This window comes from Taeniopygia guttata, chromosome 2 (genome assembly GCF_048771995.1).
Source record: "Taeniopygia guttata chromosome 2, bTaeGut7.mat, whole genome shotgun sequence".
NCBI lineage: Eukaryota > Metazoa > Chordata > Aves > Passeriformes > Estrildidae > Taeniopygia > Taeniopygia guttata.
Window position 1 is genome coordinate 25,501,933 of NC_133026.1, and position 21,010 is coordinate 25,522,942.

General features: G+C 38.7%; 1 protein-coding gene and 1 long non-coding RNA gene across 2 annotated transcripts in view; one reads left to right on the top strand and one right to left on the bottom strand.

Moving 5' to 3' along the window:
- Window positions 1-1,699: 1,699 nt before the first annotated feature.
- Window positions 1,700-4,381, bottom strand: LOC140682614 (uncharacterized). The gene is made up of 2 exons (XR_012054519.1): window positions 4,262-4,381; window positions 1,700-2,988 (listed from the first exon to the last, which is right to left on the bottom strand). It is a non-coding gene; the product is annotated as an uncharacterized lncRNA (long non-coding RNA).
- The window catches only part of SDHAF3 (succinate dehydrogenase complex assembly factor 3), a 28,475-nt gene continuing 11,820 nt past the window's right edge, over window positions 4,356-21,010 (top strand). Inside the window, exon 1 of the mRNA XM_030264709.4 lies at window positions 4,356-4,575. Coding sequence (XP_030120569.4) covers window positions 4,414-4,575 — 162 coding nt within the window. The 5' untranslated portion in view covers window positions 4,356-4,413. The remainder of the gene's footprint in view (window positions 4,576-21,010) is intronic.

The window sequence follows — 21,010 nt, forward strand, 5'->3', positions numbered from 1 at the left end:
GAAAAAGATTTCCAGTTCACAGTCTGACTTGGCACTATCTATAAAAGACGGTGTCGGATTTTCCCCCTAAAACAATTTTGCCTGCCATTACATTGAGTTTTGATGCCCTTTAATCATTCTACCCAGAATTTAAATTTTGAATCAGTTCACTGAGTAGAACTCTTAAAAAAATTTCCACTGAATACTAGATGTTTCTGAAATGAGATTAAAGAAAACCCTCACAAGGTTAATTGCAATCTTCTCTTTTTCTTTCACAACACTTCCCTGAGACATGCTGCTGCATGTGGACTTTGAAATCCAGTGCTAGAGTAGGGAGAGGAGATGAAGGTGGGGAGATGGTGAGCAGGAGGGTCCACGTGCAAGCCTGGCACTCCTCTGGGCTGATGTTGCCTGCACTTGGCTTGCTGCAAAGCTCTCCTCTCACATATTCAAGCAGAAACTTGATAGAGTTTGGTAGCTAAATACTTTGAATATTTTAACACACTTGGCATCTTTCATGTCTGCAGGAGGCAAGCAGAGCTTCCTCAGGAACTGTCAAAAATTTTGTTTTGGATGACATGGATCATGTGCTTCAGATGAAAGTACAAGAAATCCTGCAATGAATGAGCAGCTCAAGCATAAGCTGAACCAAATTTTACTGTCCAAAAGCTACCAGCCAAGCATGTAATTGACTGTAGTTCAAAACCAGCTGACTGCCTCTCCCTTCCAAAATCATCATGTGCTGTATTTATTTCATCAGAAACGTGTTCTATTTGTTTTCATCATACTATCAGATGCATGCATGAGTACCTGAAGCCATCCTGATGAGCTGCACCAAATTATATTTATTATGGCATCTTTTTTCCTCACTGAAATGGAGCTTTGGGAAGAAAATCATCTGTCCTGCTCTCACTACCATGCTCTGCTGAGCAGGCTGGAGCATACCAAGGCTGTGTGAAGAATGCTGGACCAGACATGGACAGGCAGCTGCCTCTGCAGCCAGAAGCAAACATGACTGAGACCTTCATCAGCTGTATTTCCCCAAGCCCTGGGGAAAGAGCTGGTCCATCTTCAGCAGCATCCACGTATAGTAGGTTGCATGTCCAACTTTTGGGTGGGTTTTGAAGCAGACAGTCCCATCCTAGGACTGATTTTGCTTCTGCTGAATCAAGGACAAAACTCTACTCCACTCTGACAGAGGCAGAAGCATCTTCAGGCTCTCTAAGTACCCATGGCTTTCTCTAAGTAATTTATGAAAGCATTAATTTTCTGTTTATGTTTCCTACAGAGCAGGGCTAATTCAGTGTCTTTTGAGTTTATGAGGCATATTGGAAGATGCCACAGAATGTTTAGTAGACAACTTGTGCTGTCATAACAGATCTTTGACTTGGTTTTTGAACTTGCCTTGGTCTGGAATAGCATGCAAAAAGGAACTGTCTTAAATATATTCAAATACTTAGAGAGTTTATTAAAAACATCATAATTCTGAAGTGAGAGATGCAATTTTATTGTGATCTGCACAATGCAAAAAAAGGAAACATGGAACAGGGCTATACTTTTTTTATTTTAATAGCAGGAAATTAGTCTGTACTTTAACATTTATCCACAATTTAGAGAAAAAAAAGCATATTATTCTGTGGGGTATATTTTAAATATGACAATATGATTTAGCTTCATCAGGACTACCAACAGTTCTGGAAAGAAATACCACATCATTGCATTCTATATTTAATCATTTATTTTGATTCACAAAAAGAACTTCTCTCAGGATGCTCTTGATAATTTAAAAAATTACAGCAATTATACCAGCTCAATAAATACTTCAGCTTCATCTTCTTTAGTCAACATATTACTGATAAAAGGAAAAAATAAACATGGAAGTGTTTCTCCAGTCTTTCTACATTTGGAATTAGGACTGTTGCAAACAACATGGCCACTCTGGCAGATTCACAGGGTCAAAAACTCAGAAGGATGGCTAAGAAACCACTTTGCATCCATGCTTTACCACAGATTTCTTGTATATCCTTGGGGAAAGGCTGAGATGCTACTCACACAGTCACTAGCCATGCAAATAGAGATTTAATATATTGGCTAAACCACTCCACCTGCCTTTTTGCTGACCTATTGCAGGGCTGACACTGCCCCCCCAGATCCAAAGGCACTATGATGGAGTATGGCACGAAGACACTTTGGTAACTTTGTAGGATCCACATCAATTCTACCACAACAAACACTGACCCAGTGCTCTAAAGCCCAGTCAGATACTGAATAATCCATGATGTGTTGTCTAAATCACATGTACCATAGTACATCCTTCTACTGAGACTTGAAAGGAAGTAGTGCTTAATTGCCTCCACCTACCCAAAAAGGAGCGCGATGAACACTCTCCTGAGGTGCCTCTTTCTTTGATGCAAGCTAAGAAGTGCCCACAGGCTGTGGAGCAGCAGGACAGATGCCCCAGTGCCCTGCACAGAAGCAGCGCTGCCTGGAAGCAGAGGCAGGCACCAACAAGAGGCAAGCAAAGGAGTTGCACTCATGTGGTAACTAAAATTGTATCTGGATTCAAAGTGTGGCACAGATATTTTGAGTACTGATGACTGAGAAGTCATTACATAGAAACAATACCTCTGATATTGTATCATATGAGTTCTGATGGTGAGTCCTTTTGTGCCTGTACACAAAGAGGATGGCACTCAATTGCCTTTGCTGCCTCTCCACATTGCCTGATAGTGCAGAGACCTTTGAGGACTTAGGCATATAAAAATTGTTAATAGACAAAGACTGACAACTTAGATTGTTATCAGCAGCTTAATGAACTTACAGCTCTATCTTCTGCTCCATGGGGAATTCACTGGTAAATCCTCACTCCTCTTGCAGCACCTAGGGAGGGTGCAAGGATGAGGCTCAAGAGCTGCAGCTGAAGCAGCCTGGAGGTGCAGAGTTGCTGCAGGAATCCTCCTGGGCAGGAGCCACCTGCCCCACAGGATGGGCAAAAATAGCTTTTGGTCTCTGTGGACAGAAAAACAAGATGTAAGAAATGTTGAAAGTCACAGATCTGCCTGAGTTGGTATTTGAGCCTGGTAAGTATCTGAGACGCAAAATGAGTGCCCAGGGGAGGTCTTAAGCAGGCCATGGAAGAGGAGGACTCCTAAAACCCACACAGGGTGGATGTAGCAAGGAGAAAACTCTCAATGTGCAACACGAGTACGGTGGTCAAGATATAATAAAATATTTAAATAAATTCTCTAAATGAATGTACCCTGCGATGATTCAGAGGAATTGCATCACTGCAAATAGGTGATACAGCAAATCAGTTTTCTAACCGCAATCCTTTTAAACTGTGAACATATTGAAGAACATATGGTAGACAAAATGCTTTAGGTCCAGAAATCCTCCCTCAAAGAAATGTCTGCAGAAAATACAGTTTGAAAATATACCAAGACCAATCCATTTGAGGATCAGGCCACCTCTGCCAGGGCCCAACTGCTTACTCTGACAGCATCACTGGCATGAAAAGGACAGGAGACTGTCATTGAGAATAATGAACCTATAAGCATTTGCTTTTATTTCAGTAACTTTGTGTTACTAGGAACTTCAGTATTCCGTCAGTGAAATGCTTAGGACAATAAATAAACATGAAGAAATAGCAGTCAGTAAAATAGCCTGTACTTTGCTCTTTACTCTTTTGCTCTCATATAATGACTGGGCTTTCAATGAAGCAGTAGAGTTTTGTCATTTCCTAGTATTTTAGTAAAGCCTAATGGAAATGTTTCCTTTTTATTTTGAATCAAGAGTAATTTCACTGGCTGGAAGGAGCTTAACACTCACCCACACTGAGGCAGGACTTTTGCCACTGCTGCCACTGCCTGACTCTGCTTTTTCCATGGTATCTATGACTGTTGACATCTGGAGGTTTTTCCACATGGGTGAGTTGGATGTGATGTTAAGCTGCTGGAGAGCTGGGGAGTTTGAGCTGTAAGCGGGAGGAGAAAGCAGGAGCTCGGTAGTGACAGCGTGGTGGCACCAAGTCCCACGGGGGCAATAAGGCTTCTTGCTATGACTCCTCTTGTCTCACAGGGAAAATGAATCAAATTTAAGTGTATGACGCTTGGGCATAGTGGCCTAATTAATTTTGTACCATTCTACTCTGGTATAAAGTGCATATTTCATCCTTCTGGTGGTGAACCTAGAGCCAAAAATGAACTGTTTGCTTTATCTATCTACATATCGTGATCTCCGCCACCCGCACCCGTCTTTGTGAAACCACATCCTCCACTCTTACCAGCCCTACTCGTACCCCATTGCTGGGTATCGCTCTGAGGGCCACCCGCGGCACGCAGCTCCCGGCCCGCGGCAGCGCCGCCGCACACGGGCTCGGCCCGGAGGAGGCGCGGCCCGGCCCGGCCCGGCCCCGGGGCCGCCCCAGGCGCCGCCATGGCGGGCGGAGCGCGGCGGCTCTACTGCCGCATCCTGCGGCTGCACCGCGCCCTGCCGCCCGCCCTGCGCGACCTGGGCGACCGCTACGTCAAGGAGGAGTTCCGGAGGCACAGGGCGGCCGGGCCCGCCGAGGCCCAGCGCTTCCTGCGGGAATGGGAGGCAAGTGCCGCCCCGCGGGGCAGGGACGCGGCCGGGAGCGGCGGGGCCCGGCGGGCGCGGGCGAGGCCCGGCAAGGTCAGGGGTGCCGGGCGGTCGCAGCTGTTCGGGTGTCGGACTCGCTGATTGCAGAGGTCTTTTCCAGCCCAGCTGGTTCTCTCTTCTCGGGCATGATCCTGTGAAGGGCAACCTCCTTACAGAGCCGCAGAATGCCTTGTAACTCTATGGGTCTAGGCAGGTTGTCTTTTATGGTTCTCAGTGCCTTGCCTCGAATGCGTGTGAGCATACTTATGCACACACAGGTATATGTAACAGAGTGGTCATATAATTATCTATGTATGAATATATATAAATAAAAGTATACACACAGTTATCTGTGTGATCTATAATAATGCATCATATAAGTCTATATAAATATTTATGACTACATGCATAACAAATTGTATAATTATAATTAGCTAAATATAAGTGTAAATAGCTTCCCTGTGAACTTGCATTTAATTTCTGAGTAACATTTTTTCAGCGTTTCTTACGGAAACAAGTCTTCTGTCAACATTGTTCTCTGCTTAAGGCTCCTTCCCCTGAACCAAGGAGAGAAAAGCAGATCGCTCCCAGATGATGAAGTTGTAACAAGTTTCACAAGCAGCAGAGGAAGGAGACCCATAAGGTGCTTTCCCCACATGCCTGGACCCCAGTGATACCAACATATTAATAGGTCCCCAAGAAGTCCACATGGCAGGCAGATGTACAGACAGAGGAGGAGCTTCAGTTAAAGTATGAACACAGCTGCAAGAGACAGATGTATAGACAAGCTTCCCATTAATTTTCATGCTCCTTGAACTACTGGCTTGGTAGTACTTTTGAATCTCAAAACTGTTTTCCTGTCTATGGAAGGAAATTCTGTTCTGCTTTGCAGTGGAAGGTGGTTAGCAAAGGTTGCATTCATTGCCTCCCAGTTTAACAGAAGAAGGGTAGTGGGGGAGAACTGCCCCATCCCTTCTACCTGCAGTAGCTGAAATCTGGAGGATTAAGGTAACAGCTGGGGCATCAGGAATAAGCAGGGAGAAGACTGCCTGGTATTTTCTACAGAGGATAGGAATAAGTGTATTTTAATTGCCTCTTGCCAACTGATAGATCCTCAAATCAGAGAAATTTGTATCAACCTCTCAAACGCCTGATGCTATTGTAATTTTCAATTGCCGTTTACTTAATACTGCTGAAATGTTTCTGCATCACTGCTTTCAATTTTAACATGAGCTAAAGAGACAAGTTACAGGTTACTATTTTCAGTGCTAAAATCTTCCTTAAAATAGTTTTAGAAAAGGAAAGAAATGTTTACATTGAAATATCTTTAGCCATTTTTAAAGTGAAGTATACAAATAGTGAAAATGTTTCTCAGTTCTGAAATGTTTTAAAGGTAGATTATAGGGAAAATGGTGACAAAATTTAGACTACAAGTAACAAGTTGAATTTTGAAACCTGACATTTAGTGCTATTAGCTATGATATGTTCAAGGAAAAGAAACTAATTTAATAACTGTTTTGAGTGTGTGAATATAAAGAACTTTGCAAATATGTCTGTCTTCTAACAAGATGCTGGGAGATATTAGCATGTAGTTAACGTGTCTCTTCTCATCTTTAATTTTTGTTTTGTTCTGGGGTCTTTTTCTTACCCAATAAAAATTTATTTCAAGTGTGAAATTTAAATCAGACTTTCACATTTTTGGCCTGTGAGACTTGCTTTGCAATATGCTGTGATTCCCAGCCCCATGAAGACTTGAGTGAGGTAATTGAGGAAAGTGGACTGTGGACAAGCTGGGATTATGTAACTCTGGGCTATAATTACATGCTAATTAATTCATGTTGGAGTCAGTCCTCTGTCCTGGCTTTGGCTAAGATAGAGTTAATTTTCTTTGTAGTAGCTTGTTCAGTTCTGAGTTTTGGATATAGTGTGAGAATAATGTTGGTAGTGCACTGTTGTAGCTGTTCTTAAATGTACTTACTCCAAATCAAGTGTTTTTCAGATGCCCATGCTGTGCCAGTGAGGAAATGCACAAGAAGCTGGGAGGGTGACCAGGACAGCTGACCCAAACTGGCCAAGCAGATATTCCATACCATATAACTTGTAGTATGTTCAATACATAAATTGGGGGAAGTTGGCCATGGGAGATTGATCACTGCTCAGGCGTGGGCAGGGCATCAGTCAGCAGGTAGTGAGCAGTTGTATCCTCCACCACTTATTCCTCTTGTGTTTATTCTTTGCACCCTTCGTGGGCAGCAGGACATCCTTTTGAAACAGGTTGGGAGCTCCAGGACAGTTCTTGCAGGACACACCATCACAGCTGTGGAGTGCTTAGGTTCTTGCCTAAGAGTCACCCAGTTAGCCACGAGTGAAGCTGAGATAGTGCTGCTGCTTTATGTTCATGGACCATGACTACTTATTGCCTCTAATTTTATTAAATGAAACAAAAAACAATCAAACCAAACAAAAATTCCACTGAAACAGAATTTCTACAACATTAATACAAACTGGCTGTTTCAATTTCCTGTTAAGTTTCTTTTATTTTGGAAGAATGCATACTTACATCTCTGATAACAGTATTTTGGCATGTTGCGTTTCCAGCTTTTTTCTTCCCAATTTGCTTGTTCATTAGGCTAAGCATATATACCTTGCTGTATGCACTTTGGTGTTGTCAATATTCAGCTTCCATCTGGAAATGTTCTTTCCTTATGCCTTCTGTTGCATGCAGGGCAGGGCATCTGGTACAGGGTGGCACGATGTCTCATGTTACAGAAAATTAGTGTTCTTAATTTTATGTTAAAGTAATATATCTTGATGTATATTCATCAGAGGGTAAAGATTATGGATATGATAATTGCAGTGATGTTTCTTGACTTTGAATGAGGATTTCAATATGAAGTGTAATCTTAATAAGTCATCTGAAATGCTTTTTGAATGAAAATTTCCAAGGCTGTCTTATTTTAACATGAAACTACTTGACTATTTCTAAAACTCTTCAGGCTCTCTTTGGGTAGTCAGACCTTCTGGGTGTGCCTGGATATATTAGTTCATAGCCTGTGGTGTGTTTTCTTGTCCTCCAAATGATTCATAGTAGCTAAATGTTTAGAAAACAGGCCTGGCATTTCAATTACATTATGGTTGCCTCAAATGATGCCCCTGCCCCCCTTGCTATTTAAATTATGTTGATTCAAGGGAGCTGGACTTATTAATTCGAGGTTGTAGCTAGGTGGGAGTTGGCCTTTTGTCCCAGGCAGCTAGTGACATGGTGAGTGAGCATAGCTCCAGGTTGTGCCATGGGGAGGTTTGGGTTAGACATCAGAAGGAATTTCTTCACAAAAATGGTTGTTAAGACTGCCCAGGGAGGTGGTGGAATCAATATCCCTGGAAGTGTTCAGGAGATGACTGGATGTGGCATGCAGTGCTGTATTTTAGTTGAAAAGTTGTGTTTGATCAAAGGTTGGACTCCATGACCTTAAAGGTCTTTTGCACTCTGTGATTGTCTCTCACAAATGGAAAAAATTTCCTTTATTTCTTGTGAAACATGGTGGAAAACCTGTAGGGAGGTTTCTAAGATCAGCTTTAAAAATAAAGGGGAGGAACAAAGAGGTAAAAAGCTCTGAAATTGTATTGCTGTTGTATGTGAGTGGTTCATGTTGTTTTCCTGTAAAGGAAATGAGAAGGGACCTCATCTTGTCTAGAATGCACAGGAATTGAAGGATTTAATGTTAGAGCCAACCATTAGATGGCTAATGAAGTTTTGTAGGAAACCTAAGCTGACCTATTTATAAAATAGGGAAACTATCCACTGAATATTCTTGGAAGAGTTTTTAAGTGGGTATGACCAATAGTAGGACCAAATCCATATGTGCTTATGTAAAAGTAGAAGAATATAAATATTACGATTTTCTTATCATTGGCATTAGATTGCTATTTTATGTCTGGAAACCTGCTGGGAAATATTAAAGGGGGATACAAAGAAAGTATGCTTTGTTGTTCAGGAATTATGCTTGTTCAGGTAGATTCAAATTAAGCATATAAATTATTAATATATGTTCCTATCTATTTTCTAAATATTTAATATTTTAATTAAAATAATTGGTACTCGTTTACAGGAGACTGCTGATATAATTAGATTGATACTGATTATTACCTTGGAATGGTATTGAATTAATGTTGACAGGTATGATAAACCAATTAGTTCAACAATCTTCTAAATCATGGTAGCTGATGAGAATGCTTACATAAGATAAGTAATATTAAGATAGTATTGATTACTTCCTTTCAGATTGCAATAGGTACAATATTCAGCTAAATAATTTCAGTAACAATTTGTTTCACATTTAAGCATTAATTTTGAAAATGACCATTTTGTACTTGGCTTTTTTTAAAAAGCCTGACCCTGTAGATGAGAGGGCCTGGACTGTCTCTGAGACAAGCAGAATCATTCTGCAGAATTACACAACATTTTCTCAATTTAATATATTGAATAAATTACTTTTGAAATTCTTTGGCCACTCTTGACCTTGAAAATCTTTTTGCAAGCTTTCAAATGAAGTCATGTAGCCTCTTAGGAATGACTAAATTTTTGAATCAGTGTATTTGATGCAATACAAGTAATTGTCGTTCATCAAATTTATTTTCAGTTGCCTGTGTCACTTGCAGTATTTACTTTGCTGGGATGATTGTGGGATGCTGTTGTATCTTAGAGAATATTGCAGTTCTGATATGTCTTTTTCTGCTCATGAGCAGATATACTTACAGAACTTTTTGCTTCTTAATTTTCTGAGCAAGTATAATCTTCCCTCCCCTTCTTGATTTATTTTTAATCTACTAGCACTCAAAAATGTATTGAAATGTTGGATGGAGAATTTGAGGAGCCAGTAGTCAAAGAGGGTGGAAGAGGAAATTGTGGCCAGTACTGGAATCAGACTGAAATGGGTATGGGATGTGTGGGTTGCCCTTTGTGCTGTCTTTCAGCAAATAATGTAGGTAGTATAAAACAGCTGCTGGCATTCTGAATTCTGCTCTCAGTTTCAGTGAAATACATTATATATGGAATGTTTTCTTTACCTGACAAAGAAATAAATTTTTTTGGATGTAAAATACGTTTTTAGGTTTTTTCCCATTTTATTACTTTTATTAAAGTTGTGAAATAGGATTTTAGAGTAGTATTTCATTTTAACATTACTGGATACATTGGAATTTGCTTTTAGTAATTTTTATGGCTATCTGGATGAAAACCTTCTTATTAAGAGTAAATTCCTACTGAGTCCTATGTTTTTATCCCCCACTTAGGGTGTTCACTAGTTATTTATTTGTAAGAACTAAATTGGAGTCAATTTCCTCTATTTTCTTTTATATTTCTCAAAAGGTAGGAAGGAATTTTGCACTTTTCTGAGAGCCAGGGAGTTGTGGCTGATAAACTGAAGAGCATGTGGGATTTGGGCATGAATGGCTGCAGGAAATCACACTGCTACTCTGACCTGGTGTTCCTGGTGGCCTGCTTGGTTGTAGGATTTGAAATCTACCTCTGATGAAATTTTGCATGGGTGCACCCATGATTTGGTGAGTGTCCTGAATTAGTATTTATTTGCAATTGCAAAGGTTGACCTTTGTTGTGAATCCCTGCTGTGAAGTTTCATGCAAATGAAACTCTTTCATATTACGCCATCACTTCCATCCTTTCAGAGATCTTTCAGGTTTGAGTGTAGAAGCAGGAGCTGGTGTCTGCTTCTCTTCATAGAGAATCCAGGCAGTCTGGGAGCTTTCTGCAGTGGTGTGACTTGGGGTAGCCTGGGAGACCCACTGCCTTCTGCATGATGCACACCTCTTGCAGGAAGGGGAATTTTTTATTTCTCACCTGGAAAGCAGCATCATTCTCTTTCAGGTTCATCTGGCCACTGCGGAGGCCACTTATTTCTTGCTGGGTTGTTTTTTTTGGGTTTTTTTTGGTTTTTTTTTTTTCCCTGTGTACATACTGGTTTTATATCTTTACTGTATTTTCTAAATTCAAAGTTTTATAAATTGTACCATTAGTAATCTCAATGCTTCTGTCATATTACTATGCCAATTATCAGTATGCTATCATATCTATGATTGCATGTAGCTAGTCAGATGGCTGTTTTGATAACTGCTTATCTGATAGTTGAAGTTTTTATTTACAGCTATTTTGACACAGTAGGAAATCATATCTAAGTCATAGGGGACATCCAACAGTAGTGTCAGGTGCTTGTGCCAGTCATCTCAGGTACACTGCAAGTATAAATACGTGATGTGCAAATAGGTTTATAAATTTCAGATAGTTTTGTAGCATGCCTTGGATATTTAAAATGTGGTATGAATTGAATCTCTGATTTCTTGGCAGGGTATAGCAATTTTATTAGTTACAACTTAGATTGAGAAGTTTAAATTGCTGTAGAAGTGGGATGTATCTCTAATGAGTGTTAACAGTTTATTCCTTATATTGAATAGCACTGGTGGGGCATATTTCTCAGGGTTGAAGATACTGTAGAAGTTTCGTGAGTGTCTGCTCCATGAGCAGAGACCTGCACCTTCCTAATGAGTACAGGTTAGTGACAGCCAGTGTGAGAATAAGAAAACAGCCAGACAAAGCAGAACCAGTAATGGAGCATTTACAGAATTGTCTGTTTAAAAGGTAATTCAGGTTTCCATCTAGTGGTGGTATAAAATTCTGTCCAAGCCATATGAGACAGCATGTGCATAGGCATGTTCCTAGCATACTGTTGTACTTGTGTATATGTGTGAAACTTAGGGAATCAAAAGCCTTTATTGTGTATAAATTAGATATGTAATAGCACATAATTCTCAGGACCTCCAGATCTTTTTAAGTCAGAACTGCAATGACCAGCAGTCTGTTATTTCATGCACTCAGATATCCAAATACCCTTTAGATGTACGTTTATCTTCCTTGCTGTGAATTAGGCTGATTCCTCTTTTTCATTATTCCATGACAGCCATTTCAAAAAGTTTAACTTAACACAGGTTGCTGAAAGCAAATGGGTGTCTTAAAAGTTTTTCTTCAAGCTGTATGTGTGCAAGTCTGAGTGTTGTTAGATGTCTTGCTTTCTCTTATATGTAAACAAAACAGAAAAAGAAGGAAACAGGAACAGATGGGATTCTGATTCTTTTGCCCCAGTGTTATAGCCCTATTTTTAGTATTTAAAATATTTTGCAGTAGAATTTAGAAAACCTACCAGGTTAGATTTTCAGATGAAGGTTAGCAGTGATTGAAAGACAGGCCAAGCAGTGTGATGCTGCAAGGACGTTTATTGACAAAAGGCACAGGTGTTTATATTGTTTTAGCTTCTGCATAAAAATTTCCAGTTGTTCAGTCTACCTGCGATTTAGTAGGTAGCAGGCCATAATGTATATTTTTTCTTTTGCACAACTACTTATCACAGCAGGCTGTTCTATTCTTTGGGAAGGGGACACAGTTTCTGCAGATCCTTCTTTACGTTTCTTTCTCAGTTCCTGCCGTTCTTTCTCACAGCTTTTTCTCACAGCTCTCACTGTAGCAACTCAAGACTATTGTTCATGTCCTTTAACTCATTCTGCTCTGCAACACAAGGTACCGAGGTCTGAACTTTGTTGCATTTTAAGACAATGTAGTGTCTTGAACACTACATGGGTCAAACTGAGTATGAATTGCAGTTGCTAAGTTAGGAGGATTTCTGCTTGTTTGTATTTTATTGACACCTTCCTTCTAGCATTTGTTTGGTACTTGTGTGAATATTGTCAGCATGTAGTGTTTTGTAAGCATGTTAGGTTTTTCTACCGCCTTGTCAGTGCATTTCCACTATCAACACTGTAAACACTGCCAACTTTCTACAAGTGCTGTCAAGTACCATATTTTGTAATTACTGCAATAATATTATGAGTGCTGTAATTGCATATACTGTATAGATGTGCCTTTCTGTCCTGTGTAGACAGAAAATTCATGTTTTCTGCAAGGTAAAATGTCATCTGAAGCACATCAGAATAATTGTTTAGAAACTGGTTTTTTTCCTTCTTTCAGCATAATGTGAGGTTGTGCAAATAGAGTTATTCTTACTGGAGTATTTTAAAGCCCCAGATTTTTTATATATAGAGCTATACTTAGGACATACTGATGTGTATGCATTGAAGAATGAAAGGGTTTTTTTTACACAATTCACTGATATTAAAGTAATTTAACTGAATATTGTTTTTTGCAAGAAGTTGAAACTCAGATTTTGACCTCATAATTGATTTTGACCTCATAATCTTCTATTTAGTGGCATCGTTATCACCATTCATGTTGCTTTAGCTGTCTTTTGTAATGCTGAGAGTTTTGGCTGTTTTGAGGTTGAAGCTGACTGTACTTAGAACCATACATCCTCTTAGTGATATCCTGCTTTTTATGCAGCTCACTCCTGGGAATCAATCAAGCAGAAATTTTCTCATGAAATATATTTTGTTTCTGTGTCTGAAAGCTGCTAATTTCAAACTGTATTTCTGAAGGATATAATTAAAAAATATATTTAACCATAGTATCTGTTAAAATGTTTGAACTTCTAGCTTTTAAAGGTCATTTCCAGAAGTAATGTATAATAATGAGGTATTTCTAATGAACAAGTTAGAAGTCCTACTAGAAGCATAGTTACTGAATGTTGGATTTTAGGCTTATTGATATGTGGGGGGGTTGAGTCCTGTTAATGTCCTGTTTTTAATTGTTTCAGGGATATTAGTGAGAGCTAGAGCAGTCTAAGGTTAAAGAGAGCATGATGCACTGTTTTTCTCACTGCAGTAACTAGGTAAATCTGCAAAATACCTTCTAAACTGATCTTGCACCCATATTTCAAGACTAGCTAACAAGAGACACAATGTAAATGCATCTTCCATTTCTCTATAGGAATTACTGAATGGTGTAAACTTGATAAACTAGTTTTATGCAACTTCATAGTATTTTTTCCTTCTTGCTGAACTATTCTATTCAGTAATTATGAACATTAGGTCACTGAAACTTTTTTTTTTTTTTTTTCCTTCCTGAACCAGAAGAAATGTGGTGGAAGGATTTAAGTTCCCAGCACCATTGCTTCTTTGGAGATGTCACAGCTGAAGGTGTTGGGTGGTTTTGGAAGTATTAATGTTTGCATGGAATAAGCCAGAGAAACTGTGGTTTTTTTGTGGGCCTTCAAATACCATTTATTTATAATCAATTTCTTGCTTCTTATGATTGCATAGTGAACGCATGTGGTCTTTGTAGTAGAATTTGGATTATAATAGGCAGTCTGTATTGAGTTTCATATTACATTAACAATCCTTGAGACATCGTCACCTTCTGACTGAAGTCTTTAATGCCCTTATGTGTAGCCTGATGGCTGATTTTTGACCTGATGAAGGCAAAGTGTTGCTCATAAGCTTGCAGTTTTTAAAGTGTACACATGATGGCAGCAAATACTTAGCTAGAGAAGCCTTGTTCCTATGCTAGGAAAAAGAGGCTGCTGAATTTCCTAAGACAAACTAGAAGTCCTACAGATTCAATTATTGTTAAATTTGTTATTGAAATATATATTGAGAATTGTTAACTTACTGCTGCAAATTTTGAGAAGGCTTTTCAATTAGAAGACTTTACTGGGCTTTCCACCTGGTTTAGTCATAATATTGTCATAATGTGCTTTCTGGTTTGGATTTGTATTGGTGAAAAACACTCTTGGGCACAGGGCACAGGGCACGTGACTCTTGTGGATGGTGCTGGGCAGGACCAGGAGTTGGACTGATCCTTCTGGGTCCCTTCTAACTTGGCATATTCTTTGATTGTAAAATTCAGATCAACTGTGGTAGTCACCAGGAGAGTATGCCCAGAGCAGATGGAGCCTCAGGATATAGATACAAAACTCTTAAAAGTTTTTTTTTTTTTTTTTCATAATGGATCTATTGAGTTTTAAAGTGATTGTATTTTTGGAAGGGTACAGTAATAGCCCAAAGGCAGATGTTTTTTTCACCAAATAAAAAGTTTTATTGTTAGTAATGTCACATTTTAGATGCTGTTATAAAGTATGTTGGTATTGCATAGTACTGTTTAGCGTAGGAAATTTTCTTTAAAAGTGAAAAGATAGTATAAAATACTATTTATTCCTGCTTTTATTTCTGGATGCCAGTGAAACATTTAAACGGGATCTCTTTATCTTTTTTCTGCCCCTTTCAAAATGAATATGGCATGTGCCAGTCGTCCACTATGATATTTTAAGCCAAAAAGTTACAGGTTGCCCCAGCTCCAATAATAAAACCTTATGGAAGGTGTAGGTCAGCTTTTGGCTGTGGTACAAGCAGGCTGCTCTAAAATTAAGGATATTTTGGTTAATTAATTTTTCTGTCTGTGTACTTTATTTGCAGTAGTTTAAACTTGATTTTATGCTTATAATTAATTTTAAGGTGTTCAGCAAATCATGATATTTGAACTTTTAAATTCAGTTTATTGTTCACATTGAAGTACCCTTGTGAGCTATTTAACATCCATTACAGTGAGTCATTTTAAGAATTTATTTAAGAGATCCCTGATGTAAAGGGTTTTAATTAAATAGCAAACATGTCTTTTGTTTTTAGTTCAGCTGCTGATTGAGAGGTGAAAAGAAATCTCATTGGTAGCAGTAGCAATGTTGTTGTGGTTCATGGGCAGTTCAGTACCATCAGTGTAACTGAAAGGGGTTACACTTTTGAGAAAAACATCATCATCCTATCAATCAAGAAGGAAGTGAGAGCTGCTTTATGAATAATGTCAACTCTGATTTGTCTTTTAAAAATTTTTTATTATTTGTTTTACTGGTGAATCTGATTTTTCTAGAGTCCTTGTCTGCCAGCAGATGCCACTCCTCAGCAGCAGTGTTTCCCAGACTTCACCAAATAGAAGAAAATAATTGTGGTAGACCCTTGTTTTTAGATATAAAACAATTAAATATTTATATTGCTATAAATATGCTATAAACAATTAAATATTTATATTTTACAATGGAGCTGTTTGAAGATTTGTTTCCTGTTGATGCATTAAACCCCAAGGCTGCAAAAATGGTAGTATGTGGGGTAAGATGCCTTTGTTCTTCAAAGTATTTTAGTTGAACAGAGGATGACCCAGAAATCCTTTAGGACTCGGGGAGCTTCATTACAGAAGGTGTAAAGGTGTCTGTGTTGGAATTACTGAAAAGATGTAATGAGAAATATTTGGAAGCTGAAGTCTCCATGGCTTGCAATAGGCCAAGTCCTTGTAAAACCTTTAAACATATGGAAAAACAGATGGCCCAGTTTTAAGTGTAAGAAGGAACTAAGAAGCTGTGCAGTGAAAATAGAAAAGGAAATCCTAATAAGAATATTCTGTTTGTCACTTCTAGATTTTGAAAGACATAGTGCTGTGATTATGTGTCCTGGGACATGAATTATGACATACTGCTATCTCTAAACTTCAACAGCCGGTGTTTTTGGCATCTGGTGTTTTGGATATGGGCAAGGCCTGTCATGGCCTCTGTAGACATCTGCAGTAGAAGACTACTTTGATAATTGGTAAATATGGTTGGACCACCAGACCCTGGATTGAGATGATGGTTATCACCTTTCCAGCCTTGACCCCTTGCATCTGTCTGCTAGTAATGGAAATACTCCTGATGTAACTGACAAGTTTTTGACTTTTCACACAGAACCACCTGTGTGTGTTGTTTTGTTCTAAAGGGTTTTGGTTTATATTCCTGGTGAGAGAAGAAATGTTTTATTTACATATATATATATATATATATATAAATACACACACACACACACACACATGTATTACTCCTCCTCAACTTTAAAAATAATGCAGACTACTTTCTTGTAGCTGGTGGGAAACCTGTGACGATCTGGGGATACCATTTGAGCCCTGGAGAAAAAACTGTGAAAAAAGCCATCAGTGGCAGTTTTATTGCACTCCCACATTTCCTGGGAAAGTTCTCCTTTAACTTCTAGTTTGTGTTGTGTAGTTTGGATTTCATCAGCTCTTCCTTGGAAATTGTGTATTCTGCATTTTGTTTTATTCTCATCACTTTCAGGAAAAAGTGTTTCTGGCTTCATTTGACATTACAACAAATGTGCTTCTCCTAAGGATGTTTTCTGGAGAAATGTTAACTGATTAGTATCACTTATCCAGTGTTAACAAACTTAAGTGTTTCACAGACTTAATTTTCTAGATGTTAACTATTTACAACCTTTTGGAATTGTTTTTTCTGTATTCATATATCTTCAACTGTGCAGTATACATGTATGGTGGTTTTCAGGGGTTTGGCACCATCTACTTCATTGAGTATTTAATGGGTTTGACCTGAAGCAAAGCATATTGAAATCATAAGGTGATTTCAGTGAATCACCCTGTGATTTCACAGGGTGATTCTAGTGGGTTCTACTGAAATTGCAAGTGTGCTAGACAGTCTCCTCGGTGGACGGTAGCTGTGGGTGAGGTTGAAGTTCCTTTCAGCTCTTTTACTGAAGTATGAAGATAAACCCATTCCTGTATCAGAGTGTTTAGTTGAGAGAAGATAGTTGGAATTTTGCAGTTAGGGAACATAAACATTTCCTATTTGCATGCAAGCAAACTTTTGTATTAATTCTGCTTGACAACATTCCAAATGTTGTACTCTACCATGCAGAGCCTTTGGAGCCTTACTGGTGATGGGGTTTTGGAAGAAGTTATCTCAAAACAAAAAACTACACAGCACAGAGGACAAGACAAAAGCAAGCAGTGTATGAAATAAGCTTTTGGCTTGTGAATAGGAATACACCTCTGGCAGAGTGTGCTGGGGACTGTTTGTTTGGCCACAGTGTTGTTGAACTAAAGGTGGGTCTGTGCTGCTGAACTGATGTGCTTGGGCTGCTTTGCACCTGGCACTGGACCAGCCCGTTTCCATGCTGTTACACTCTTACACTCCAAAGCAGGGTGGTGTTATCCAAACAGCCTGCTGGGAGCAGTCCCTGATCTGTGCCAGCTCACTGGCTGACCCTGGGAGTTGTTTCACATAAAGATGGTTATCCTTGATCAAAACCTGTGCCAGAGTCTGTGGCACCAACCTCTTGGGGTGGGTGGTGGAGTTCTGGTACCTTCTCAAAGCATTCCCTGGCACTGCTGTAAGTTGTTACTGCAGACAGAGCACTGACTCCTCTGCTGTCAAGTGCAAGTGCTGCTTTTGTTCTGAATTCTCTCTGTCACACATTAGCAGATTCTCAACAGCTGTTGGATTTATCTACCTTTCTCCAGATCAAGAGCTGTCATGTCTGAAATCCGTGTGGAGTTGAGCTGTCGGAGAAACAAGCTCTGAGCTCTCTGGTGCTGTTCTGCTGCTGGTCTGGTGAAACAAGGGGGACTCTCTAGGCCATAATGAAATTGTATGTCAAAACTGGGCATTGTGTCTGCACAGTAGCATTTATGAATGTTCAGCTCTGATGGAAAGTATGTTCCTGGAAGGAAAAGAAAGTGAAAAAAACCACCTTTGCTGTCTTTCTAGCCAGGAGGGATTGCCAGACATGTGTCTCATTATTCTGCATCCTAGATCTGTAATATTCAGTACCATTCAAATGTTATTTGAATACTAACATTTTAAGAAAATTTTGTTTCTGATTCAATTCAAAGAGAGCATTCACTGCTATTTCAGAGACCTCTGGAGAACATACTGGAGAACAGCTGCTATTCATGGTTGTGCTTTGTGTTGATAAGACAAGTAAGCACACACTTTTTCATCTTTCCCTTTTACTGGCCTGCTTCTGAAATGTCATGGGCCAGGTTTGCACTCTCATGGGCCACAGAGATGAGACTGAGTTTGGGAAAATTGTTTGGTGTGGTGCCTCAGAGAGTGTTACATGGGTGAAGGAAAACCTGCATGGAGAAGCCTTTTAAACTTGTTTGGGTGATGATGGGTATAGAGGAGCTCCTGAGTTCCCTAGAAAAAATAGAGCTACTATCATCTTACACAATACCTCAAGGACAAGTAGGCAGAAAATAAACCTTTGAGTAATGCCAGTTTGTGAACTAGAGCATTTCCAATTATGCTTTGTTGTCACTGAGCCTCATTTGGTGAACTGTTAAGATGTACTGCTTGTAAATTTTGATCAGATTTTTTTGGAGTGCTGTTGCATAGTGTGTATTGTGTTTCCAGTAGAAAGGAGGTTTTGTTTGTTTCTTTTTTTTTTTTTTTAACTTGCATATTGTAGAAGTAAAGCTTCAGTGACTTTGTTATAGGGAAGAAAATTATAAATACAGTCTGTTTCTTTTCTGAAAAATAGCTGTTAATAAAGTGTTATGTTGGTTATGAAAGAGTAGGGTGGCAACTAGCTTTTTTGTGTGTTAGTAAAAGCTTATATACTAAAAGAGTTTGAATAAATCAGCTGATTATTGAATAATGTGAGTATTATATTACTGATCTTTTAAGTGTGTGAACTTGTCTGTCTTAGTGAACTTTGTAGTTGATTTAGTTATTTTGAAACAATTGCCTTGGGGGAAGAAGAGAACTGTTTGATATAGTATGGTATTTTCAGTACTGAAACATTTGAAAAAAATCTGAAATCTGATAGTCCTTGAAACATAATGTCAGATCTTAACAATAACCTGAGATTTGTAATTTAAATATTTTTATCTTGGGAGTTGTCATTAAAATATAACTTGGACTAATCTTGGGTTTTTAATGAATGGAGTTATAAAGCAGAAGTAGCCTGGAAGGGCCATTTTAGATCAGGTTGATTGTGACCTCATCCAGTCCTCTACACAAACCCTTTTGGGTATTGCTGGTAGAGGATGTGCAGAAAGGATTTGACTTAAAGTATAATTTTCAGATGTTAGCTGAGAAGGCTTCTAAAATTAATGTTCAAGCAAAACTAACTACAATTCTAACAGTCAGTTGTAACCTAAGTTGTATTCACAGCTGAATGGTACTGAAGTACAAGTATTGACTCAGCACTCTGAAGGTGCATCATCACTGACACACATTGGTATCCTTTGTGGTACTTTTAATTGCTTGGTTTCAGTCCAAGATTAATATAATCTGAAGCATTTTAATCATACTGTGTTGAGTTTTGCCTATTAGTTGAGTTTACGTAGAAATGTAACTATGTAGGTGTGATGTTAGCATTGTGTTTATGCTTCTACAATATGTTTCATATGCTTTAGTTTAGTTTATCTGTTTTTATGCAGAGACACAGGTCAGCCATATAAATTGCATATGTTGTTGAATGAGGATTAATGTGCTATACAGTGTGGAATGTAACTGTGATGGAGCAACTTTCATGGTAATTAGCAAGAGCTTGCAAACTGGTATTATACTGCTGTGAATGCTATGTCATTATTAATTTTTATTGTATTGTTTTTGATGGATTGTTTGTGTTCTTATTTGCACAAATACACACTTTGAATGCATAGTAACAAGTATAAGAATAAATTAAGTGTATGAGTTTGTGCAATTTTTTAAAAATTAATGCTATGGTATCTAAAAGACTTAGTTCCAGTCTTTCATGGCATTAGATTGATATCTGACAGTTTCACTTGAATTTATTTAGTAGTCTAGCAGAAAGCATGCAGCAGTGTGCAGCGGATTTAATTGTAAATTTGAAATTCACTTTGAATTTGTTTTATTTGGTTTTGTCCTTTTTTTCTTCACCTTCAGATGTTAAATTCTGTTGTGTGAGATGAAATTCTCATGATCACTTGTGCTATTTAGTATATCCCATTTGTTGATTAAAACTTTTGGTACAGTGATGCACCTGTGACTGAGTACTTACCAAGTTACCTGCTAAAGGTTTCCTTTTTCCTGAATAATGGAATTTTTTTGTTTTAATTTGTGATTATGTAGTTAATAGGAGCATTGTCGAGGGAAAATAGATTCTGAAAAACATTTTAAATAGGTATGATAATTTTGACAGCAGCTGTAGCAGAACTTTCCCAGAGAAATTCTCTATCTACCTGACGAAAAAAAAGCATTACCAAGCTGGGTTCTGTAAAGGAAGATGTTTTGCAAAGTTGTTATTTGTAAATTCACTGCTGTAGTGGATATAGTGAAGAGTTCAGTAAAAATGAGGAAATCTGCTTTATTTTTCTCATAAATACAATCCCATCACTTTTCCCCAATGCTGTACAGTTTTCCTCTGTTGAGACATTAAAAATTCATGTTAAAACATTATGCTTTGACACAGAGATGTTACATTTTGTTCCAGTTTTATAGGGCAGCAGTCACTTGTCAAGGCTAGTCCTTCACTACTGCAGCTGGTGGACTTCAGGCTGACTTTACTGTAGTGCTCGTGCCTGTGGGCCAGAGGTCCATAGGGAGTTTCCAATGTCCAGCCCATAGGGACATTTCCCAAGCAGCCCACAAGTGGCTTTTGGAAGAAGTGTTTATTCTGGTTTACCTGTGTCTTCTATGATAGAAAGGATGCATGTGTG